The sequence below is a fragment of the Zea mays genome, chromosome 3, assembly GCF_902167145.1.
Source record: "Zea mays cultivar B73 chromosome 3, Zm-B73-REFERENCE-NAM-5.0, whole genome shotgun sequence".
In the NCBI taxonomy this organism is placed as follows: domain Eukaryota; kingdom Viridiplantae; phylum Streptophyta; class Magnoliopsida; order Poales; family Poaceae; genus Zea; species Zea mays.
In genome coordinates, this window is record NC_050098.1 from 57,416,995 (window position 1) to 57,426,803 (window position 9,809).

At 42.4% G+C, this 9,809-nt stretch overlaps 1 protein-coding gene across 2 annotated transcripts; it reads right to left on the minus strand.

The window, feature by feature from the left end:
* Positions 1–4,704: 4,704 nt before the first annotated feature.
* On the minus strand, positions 4,705–6,917 carry LOC103650118 (late embryogenesis abundant protein Lea5-D-like). 2 transcript variants are annotated; one of them, XR_002267924.2, is made up of 3 exons: positions 6,626–6,917; positions 6,175–6,507; positions 4,705–5,367 (listed from the first exon to the last, which is right to left on the minus strand). XR_002267924.2 is itself a non-coding variant. In NM_001319215.1 (2 exons), exons 1-2 carry the CDS (start codon positions 6,667–6,669, stop codon positions 6,276–6,278), a joined length of 276 nt encoding a protein of 91 aa, NP_001306144.1. In that variant the 5' UTR covers positions 6,670–6,837; the 3' UTR covers positions 5,897–6,275. The 2 variants fall into 2 exon arrangements, 1 of the variants encoding a protein (NP_001306144.1); NM_001319215.1 differs by lacking the exon at positions 4,705–5,367 and having other exon boundaries at positions 5,897–6,507; positions 6,626–6,837.
* Positions 6,918–9,809: the final 2,892 nt, after the last annotated feature.

A 9,809-nucleotide genomic window follows, 5' to 3' on the forward strand; every position in this document is an offset into this window, starting at 1 on the left:
TTTTGTTTTGCTTAATTATTCTTGCTACCATGTCTTGGTCCACGAGAACAATAATGTTCAATTCTTTAGTATTTTACTGTTTCTTTTAGTTGCTTTCATTTTTTAACCTGCTTACGTTACTTGTTTCTCATTTCTTTATTACTCTTTCCCCACATAACCGGCGCAATCTCGGCAAGAAGCAAGATTTGTCTTGATTTTTTGTTTGTTTTAGAGAAAGCAGTATTCTAACATGGCATGTTCCCATCAATTATTTTTTTGGAAGCATGTGAGATCTTGTCGTGTAGACACTTCGCATGCCTTAAGATCTTCACCCTGGTTCAGATTTCCTTATCCATTGCAGTGGGGAACTCCAGTTTTTTCCTGGAAAATGGGTCTTGTGATGTGTGTTGTATCAGTTATTGCTTCTGTTGATTCCGTAAGTTGATGACTCCTCTGAAGTTTGATCCTAACTACAATATTTTGCACGGTGTCTTTAAGTTTCATAATAACTTTGCACTGCATTATGTGGATTGGATATGCCCCAGTAGCACATTACCTTCATTTGTAAACTCGTTTATCAACTTGGCATAGGCCTTCTTCTTGGGCACATGTTTTGCTCTGCTAATGGTTCCTGGAAATTAGCTAGCTTAGTAACGACAATGTCTTCTTATAATTAAAAGTCCAGAAGCAACCAGTAGCACATTACCTTCATCTGTGCTGCATGCTGGTTGATATGAGAGGCTAATTTCTGAACTACTGATGCTGCCTCTTTAGGTTCCTCTTGGATTAGGAATCACATGGGTTGTTGCTTTCATTCTCACAGCAACTTTGTGTTAGCCTTTACTGCTTTCTGCCTTATGGCACAGGTTTCCAGTCCCGCGTCTTCGGCGAGTCACTGCCTTCGTCTTCCGAGGTTTGTTAGTGGTTCACGCCATCGATGGAAGGCCTGTGGTGGTGTCGCTGAGCCTGCCCTCCTACGGGCTCATCGGCGCGCTGTCTCGGCCTTCGGGAACCTCACGTTCCTGCAGATGCTGAACCTGAGCTACGATTGGTTTCGTGGGGAAGTCCCGGCGACCATCGGATGCCTTGCGCATCTGCAAGTGCTAGACCTGAGCTACAACGCCTTCTCCGGTACGTTGTCCTCCAACCTCAGCTCCTGCGTCAGCTTACTGGTGCTAAGCCTCAGTAGCAACCATATCCATGGTCGCATCCCCGTCGAGCTCGGCAACAGGCTCTCCAACCTCCGGGGGCTCCTGGTGGCCAACAACATCCTGGCGGTCGCCATCCTAGGATCGCTTGATAACCTTTGTTCCTCGAGTACCTTGATCTGACAGAGAACCAAATGGTCCGGTGTCGCACGAGTTTGGGGGCATTGGAGACCTCCAATTCTTTTTCCTCTTCACGAACAACCTCTCGGGCGTGCTCCCACGGTCACTGTACAACCTGTCAGCACTCAATAACTTTGGGGTAGAATACAACCTGTTGTCTGGAACTCTCCCTATCAATAAGACGTGTTTCGGGTTACAGACTAAACACAAATTTCCCAATGCGCTTAGCGCTACTGAATAAATTACGATCTAGCTTTGAATAATAATATCGAACTACTGAAAACATATTGGGTTACACCTGCAAAGTGAACTCACCTAGACGTAACACTAAGGCCATTGTATGGTTATTTTTTTCTACTTATGAAAATAAGCACTTAAGTTCTATTATATTATCCTCTTTCTAAAACATTTTAGACCACGAGAAAATCTACATGAAAATAAGCACTCCCCTGATTGATTTTCCCCTAAAATGATTTATTATTTTCATTGCAAAAACTAAACTCATAGAAGATAATTGTTACTATTTATACATAAACTTTAATTACCATTTACAGGAAAATAGTCTGGATCTGTCATCACTTGAATCAGCACCCAAAAGTTTGCTCTTTTAATTATATCCTTACACAATATATTTATTGTGTGCAGAAAAAATAAAGAAACAAGAAACTCACGTTTACAAATAGTCTTAAAGGTAGTATATCCCAAGCAAGAACAACCAAGGTTTAGTAAAAGGAAGGATTATGTGTTGATCTACCTGGGGCGAGCCATTAACTATGCACTGCTCAGACTGGTGTTGATGGTGGAGTGGTTTGTATCGATGAATTTGATAAGATGCGACCTAAAGACATGGCGCCAGTTTATATGTTTGGTGAAACTAGAATAGACATAGTAAATCTTCTTTCTTGCTATGCCCTGTCGAAACCTCGTTAACCCAGTCTCTGTTTTCTTATGCAATTCCAGAGTTGCGATTCCCGAGGCCATGGAGCAGCAGACAATATCTATTGCCAAAGCTGCCATTACAATAATACTCATTTTAGGGACTTCATTTCTTGCAGCTGCCAATCCAATTGCAAGATGCTATGACGCTCTTAAGGTTGGTAAACATGTATTTATTGATGCAATAATTATCCACTATATAAAGTATAAACTGTTCTAGCTATACAGGCAAGCCAATTAATTTGACAAATTTTCTTTTGTTGTTTGCAAGCCAAACTAACTTGTATAGCCTTTCTTATAAATTCCATTTCAAGCATATGTTGCTTTCTAATAAGTCATATGCTTCAATTCACGTGGTTGGCTATACAATTATTGGTGGTGATTATTGAAATTGTATTTAACCATTTTACAATATTTAGAAAGCCTATTTGGTTTCAACAGAGTTCATGTATCTTTTCATTCTTGATGAAATTCTGGTATGGACTTTGATGTTTGAAGCACCCAGATGCAAATAATTTGCAAAAGTTGCAGAAGAGATTCAAATAAACCAGTTATCATTCACATAGTTTAAATCACTATTGTGACTGAGATTCCCATAAGCGCTAAGTTGCCTAATAATTCAGTAGAAGATGACACACTAAAGTTATTTAAAAGAGAACACACTACAGTTAACGACCCTTGAGTGTACCTGACTTAGGAAGAGCCTTGACATAAACCTTGTCTATAGTTTGAGCAGAGCCAGCCCTACAAGGTTGATAAACATCCTTGTAGGTTGCAGATGGAGCCATCCTTCTTCTCAGCAATCAACACTGGAACAAAACCATTAACAGCATAGGAGTCACGAAAAAATAGCTTGCAAGCTTGGCTGTTAGGCTCTCGCGCAGTGAGCGTTGTGCAAATACTGTCTCATTCTTGTCCACGATTGAAGAAGCATTGACAATGTCCTTGTCCATGGTAGGCGTTGCCACAGGTTCAGCGCAGGCACCTCTGTGGTGGTCGCTAGGGCTAGGTCGATAGGCTGGCCATCGTCCACAGGTGACATGGTTGGAGGGACCTAGGTTGTGCATGGCTTGTCCAGGGTGGGTGTGGTAGAGCTATCACCAAGGATCACCAGTCAGCTCACGTGGTGGCTCATGCTCCTTGTCCGAAGTGTATGGAACCTCACTACCATCTTTCTTGTCTGCAATGAGTGCTTTGCCACAACTGTTAGCGATCCTGACCATTCCCTGCCAACAATGGATCCAGGATTTTATAACAGAGTATGCCACATAAAAAATATTCAGATTTTTTAATAGAATACGCCACATAAAAAATATTCAGATGTTTTAAATATTCAAATTTAAATATATTGAGTCTCTTGATAATTGGAATGACATTGTTAGTTACATTTGTCGGCAGGGTGTTTGGGGTTTCTGCTATAGCTGCCATTCGTGTTGGCCTCTTGCTTGCACCTGGTGGTGAGTTTGCTTTTGTTGCCTTTGGAGAAGCTGTCAACCAGATAACATACGTTGTTTTCTTTTCTTTTCTTCGAATGACGCAGGAGAGCTGCATGTCATTTCATTAAGAAGGGAATAAAACAACGTAGGAGCAGCAAAGCTTGCTCCCACCAATTAACCAAGTACAGGACTCCTAGCTCCACACACCAGTAAAATTAACACGGCCAGCGCCTAAGAGCTATTGCAGAGCCTTAGTTCCAGCCCAACACCACAATATACATTCTTCAGAAACAACAACTAGAACTCTTTTTATGTCTCTAGACCTACTTCTCATGTACACAATAGTTGATCATAGGAACATCTATAATTGTTGTATGTCACGAATCATATGATTGTTGTGCTATGGATAAATGTTATAGAGCAGAGGGGAAACTAATGAACACACTATTTTACAGGGTCTTCTATCACCTCAATTAACATCGTTGCTATTTTTAGTCGTTGACATTTCAATGGCTATGACACCATGGTTAGTTGCTGGAGGGCAGTTTCTGGCATCGAAATTTGAGCAGCATGGTGTGAGGAGTTTATTGCCCATGGAAAGTGAGGTATTTGTTTGTTCCCACTTTTGCTTCTTGCTTCGATTACGATGTTGCATTGTATGGAATTTTGGCGACATGCATCCAAAAGACTATTAGTTTGCCATCTCTCACTTTGTCTAACCTTCCATGTAGAATACAAGTTTCAATTGAATGTCTGTTTGTGTAGCCAAGTGTGTTCCCTGTGTGAAATGTAGCTAGACTCATTTGCCATTTGATATTTGTGTGATTGAGTGGTCTGACAATTAAGAAATCAAACAATTCAGTAGCCTTGTTTACTTCTTTTGAGTGTGCCTCTCCTTCTCTTTCGGTGGCCTAGAACTTCAGCAGAGAAGAAGTTAGATTGTGGTGTTTGGCAGGAGCTGCTAAGCTCTAGGCTTTAGTGAGTGGGGTGGGTGGTTTTTGGTCGTGAAGGAGGGATGGTTTAACTCTCTCCTTTCTAGAGGTCGATCCTGTTTGTCTCAGGCGCGGATTCGTCTTTGTTTTCTCAACTCCTTTCTCCCAAGGTTGGGGATTGAAGTGGGTTTCTTGTAAGGGATTCTTTTCCCCTGTTTTTTTTCCTCTTTTATAAAATGATGTGTAGCTCTCCTACGTGTTCGAGAAAAAAGTACTTTGTATGATACATGATAGTAGTTTCTTGTGGCCAACCCTAAGCCCTAAAATTATTTCCGTATGTGCTGATTGGCCAGCCCTAAGCTGTTGAGAGTTTCACCTGAGTGTTCACATGAGTTGAGCACGGTTTACAATCAGTCATCCCGACACGCTCAAGTACGTCAAGCGTTTTGTTGGAGAATGGTATATAAACAATGTTGAGCAATGCCATCAAGTAGGCATATTTAATTGTTTTACTAAGTCATTTTCTGGAACCACTTTAAGCAGGCGCTTGCAGAGCACCCCCATGGAAGGTTGCTTGATGTGATAATATTTTGCTATTCATTTCTGTTTCAGTGCTCACTTTGCTACAGTGCTTTGCATATGCTCAAGGTCACCAGAATATTGTTTGCTTCAATACAGAAACTGGATATGTGAGTCCACTTCTCTAACCCCCTGTTTATGCAGGGATAACTTTATTCAGACGGTCCGAACTTGAAGCTGCATGCATGTGAACTTGTGAAGGTTTCAGCAACATAATTGGCACACTACCTAGATTTGAAATGTATAAAGGAACTCCCCCATGCAGAACGGAAATAGATGTGGTGGTTTCTACAACGGTAGCTTTATGCAGGAGGTTAGTACGCTAGAGCTGAAGCACACTTCATGAATAAGGTATAAATTTGGTCATTCTATTCCATTCTATTTCCAAAAATGTAAGGTATTGGGTTTTTTTGCTTGCTTTCTAGGTTGAAGCCTTACGAACCTTGGGCGGACGGGATGTGGCCTGCGCGGAAGCCAGATGCACCTGAGGTTCCAGAAGCTCCACGCGCGACCGATCGGAGGACGCGGATGGTACGTCGATGGGGAAGCTAAGCTCACGGTATAACTTTCCAGCCTCATCACGGGAATCCGATGCAGAGGCGGGAGGGAAGCTAGGAACAAGCACGCTCGACAGAGGAAGCGGAAGGTCATATCGCGGATGGCGTCGAGGGCCAGAATGCGACGTCGGGGCTTCTTTCGTGCTTGAGTGGCAGGAGCGAGGCCCATGAGATGGAGCAGGGGCGGGGCCACGAACAATGTGGACGCCCTCGTTCCACTCTTATGCTATTTTATATCTCAGAATGTGAATACTTATGTTTTCTATAATAATCATGGGTCATTTTCACTATCCTGGGAAATTCGGATCTGTGTTCGCCTCAATTCCTGGACCCATCTTTGCAACTCTATATATGTTTCAGACCATAATATTTGTTTCAGACTACGTTAGGTTATTATGTGTTTCCGTTGCAACGCACGGGCACTCACCTAGTTATGCCTCAAAAAGATACAGCACCGTCATGCTCTAGGCCCAAGAGATGAACTGGCGCTAAATAATCTCAGCCGCACTGCTCTGCAGCTAGATTGATTCAGTTGGCGATCCTCTTGGTGAGCAGCCTGGCGCGAAGCTCCGCCGCGTCCACCTCCTTGGCGCCACCCGCCGGGCGGTAGTAGCCAGTGACTGGGTCCGGCACCCACGGCGTCTTCTCCCCGGAGGCAGCCGCGGTGTTCACCTCCTTGCCCATGATGCGCTTGGCCACCTTCTCCACGGCCTTCCGCCCGCATCCCTTCACCACGACCGCGGCCACGGAGTAGCACCTCCTGCGCCATGTCGCAGGCATCATCAAGACATACAGTTCGCTCAGAAGACATGCATGCATCGTACGTATTCGTATATAACATGCATGCATGCTAGCATGGCTCAGTACAGCTGGCTGACCTTTGTGCTAGGAGGCTAGCGCAGCTTGACGCAGCTCTCTCCATATGGAAGCGACCAGAGAAGCTAGTTGATCGAGGACGAAGAAGCGCAGCTCGTTATCTCTTCAGAGTCTCTTCTGAGCGAGATCTCGCTGCTGTGCAAATACAATTGCAATAATGTCTGATGTCCTCGCTTCTGAGCGAGATCAGAGAAGCTGTTTGATCGAGATCTCGCTGCTTGTGAGCTTCGACGCTGCACTGTGGCTTCTTTTATAGAGGTTGCACTCGCGCGCGGCGCGGGAGATGATGGCACAAACGGGCACGGAATATGCTAGGGACCAAATGATGGTGGCCACGGAATCAGGGAAGAAGGCTCTTGGAACATGTCCAAGGGGCACATGCCAGATGGCCACAAATCAAAAGCTAGCTGCCTTTGCTTGATACGTGTAGGCGCAGCACTACTGCAGACGGAGAACCAGAGCCGCACACGCTTCTTTGTGTCTGACGGCGGCCGGGCGCGCGGCGCCCTGCCGGCCGGTAGCTAGTAGCTACTCGTCTCGTCGGCTACCATGCATGTGGACGAAGCATCTGGAATTCCGGAGTTTGTGGGTGCCAGGGCGTGATTGCGATGTTCGTGCGGCTGGGTGGAGGCCACCAAATGTTCTAAAAAATATCATTTGGTTTGAGAAGTGGATTATGATGGCGTCTAAAGCAGTGGTGGCGCGCGCCTGTTTAGGTAGGGGACATGCATGCGTGGAGATCGATGAATGAAGCAGGCTTCTTTTTTCCGCGTGTGGATCTTCTCTGCACGGCGCCACATCTGTATAGGCAGCTGATGACTATGATCAGTATATCATCATCCGTGCAGCAAAATCTTTTGCTGCCGCGACTTAAGGGCTTGTTCGGTTATTTTCAATCCATATAGATTGGAGAGGATTGATATAAATTGAGAGGGATTTTGACTTGCTAAAAATTGAAACTCCCTCAATTCATATGGATTAGTGTAGAACCGAAAAAGCCCTGACAGTGCAGACTGGTCGGGTTTCTGCCGGTAATTTCCGTTACTCACAATATTGGTTGGCATAAATAAATATGACAAATGTGGCAAGGTTTCACATTTGGTTATAACTTATCCAACCGAGATATATACTACTGTACATCATTTGTAAACCAGATGTTTGTTCAACCCTAGGCCGGCCACCTTTCTTTACAAAGAACATAAGATTCTATACGATACTGGTTAATTAGATCCCGTGAAGTGGTACAGTTTTTATATATCACATGGATATATAGAGTTTGATGGAATACTCATGGCTCATCCACTAGTAGAAAATAGCTTAAAGCATGTGGTGGGGTTTAATTTTTACGGGTGGTTTCAGTTATCAAACGTCAGTACTATTTTTAGTAGCTTTTTCTTAATAAAACCGCCACTAGAAATTATTTTTATCCTAATTTTTTTAGTTTTTCAAATGACCTCGTATAAAAAACCACCAACAGAAAAGTTGTAGATCTTTAAAAGTTATGAAACTTTGTAGTTGACAACTTTTTTATTTGAAATTATTTTGGCTCTTAAAAATTGCATCTAAATTTGTCAAATTTAAAATACAAATTTTCCAAATGAACTCGGATGAGAAAAGTACAAAAAAGTTGTAGAACTTTAAAAGTTATGAAATTTGTAGTTGTCAATATTTTCTTTTGAATTCGTTTACAGCCTCAAATAGTCAATTTGTACTCGGATGGTTCTAATATGAGGACAATAAAACTGCAATATAAACATGAAATAAGTAAAAGGTGAAGTGGTATATGGGGCTAGCTATGGAGGTTAGGGGTTTGGTTCCCACCATCCATATAATGAGGCCCCTCCCCTAATAAAAATAATTTTATTGCTATTTTAAAAAATATTTTATGTTTCCTGGAAATTGATTTCCACTGGTGGTTCTCAGTTACCCGTCTGTACAAACGGTTTTTTCTAATCATATGTATAGAGCTTCTCTATACTAGTGATCGGGTCACTCATTTTATGGTTGGCTCGGATTGGCTTGTTTTAATTTTTTCACGAACTGAGCTGATATCCCAGCTCGATTTGTTATATGTATGTGCGGTGTCTATAGCCTATGGGTTAAATTGATAATTGATGAACTGTGTCTATGTATTAAATTGGTATGTAGGTTTATGACTGTGGGTTAAACTGATGAATATGTGTGTGAATCATGAATTTATGATTAACTAATGAGTAATGAGATGTGTTAATTTGATGTTGCATTGACGTGGTTCGTTAAACCATAAGTATAATTACTATTTTCTGTTGTTAAATTAGTTTGGAATTAACTAGAAATTGATTATATATATCATTTTTATATGGCTCGAGAGCTAAATTAAACGAGCCGAACGAAGCTAACTCTATGGGTGGTTAGTGTAACGAGTCGAGCTAAATCAGCTCATTAGCATAGCGTGCTAGCTCGAACTCGGCCAAGTCAAGCCAAGCTATCTCGATATCCAGTCTTATGCATAAACTTTGTTTTAATAAAACACAAAAATATATATGTTTTATTGGTTATATGGATGTGAATGTCTAGCCAACAATCAAGGTTTGAACCTCTACTTATACAAAATTTTATCTTAATTTTGTATAAAGCGGGAAGGTAGAACTTTGGAAACTCGTGCTTTATATAGTAGAATAGTTGATATTATAAATAATGCGTATGGAGACGTCCAGTTGAGAATTTGCTAATATTTCAACATTAAGGTTTTACTCTCACCTTCGTCAATCCTGGACCATCTCGGCAGGTTAGATGATTTATGTGGTAGAAAATTATGGATTTCTTAGTGAAACTCCGCATAAATATGTATACTCCGATGTTAAGGGTTAGTTTGGCAACCCATTTTTCTAAGAGAAATTAGTTCATGTTCGTTTGGGAAAATAAAAATCTCTTATGAAAACGGAGTTGCCAAACTAGCCCTAAATATAACTTGTTTGCCTGACAATGTGGAGAGAAAATCCCCACCTGAGATTTCTATATTATCATTAACAAGGTCCGCATTTCGTATAGGATATCAGGAGAGAGAGTGTGCATGGGGGAGGGGGTTTAAGCACCCGTTAGGGGGGTCGACACGAGTGACCGGACCCAAGCGTCGGCGATGGGGCGATCGACGCGGTGCAACCGTAGTCGCCAGTCCATGGCCTCAGCTCTGTAGTCCCTAAGAAT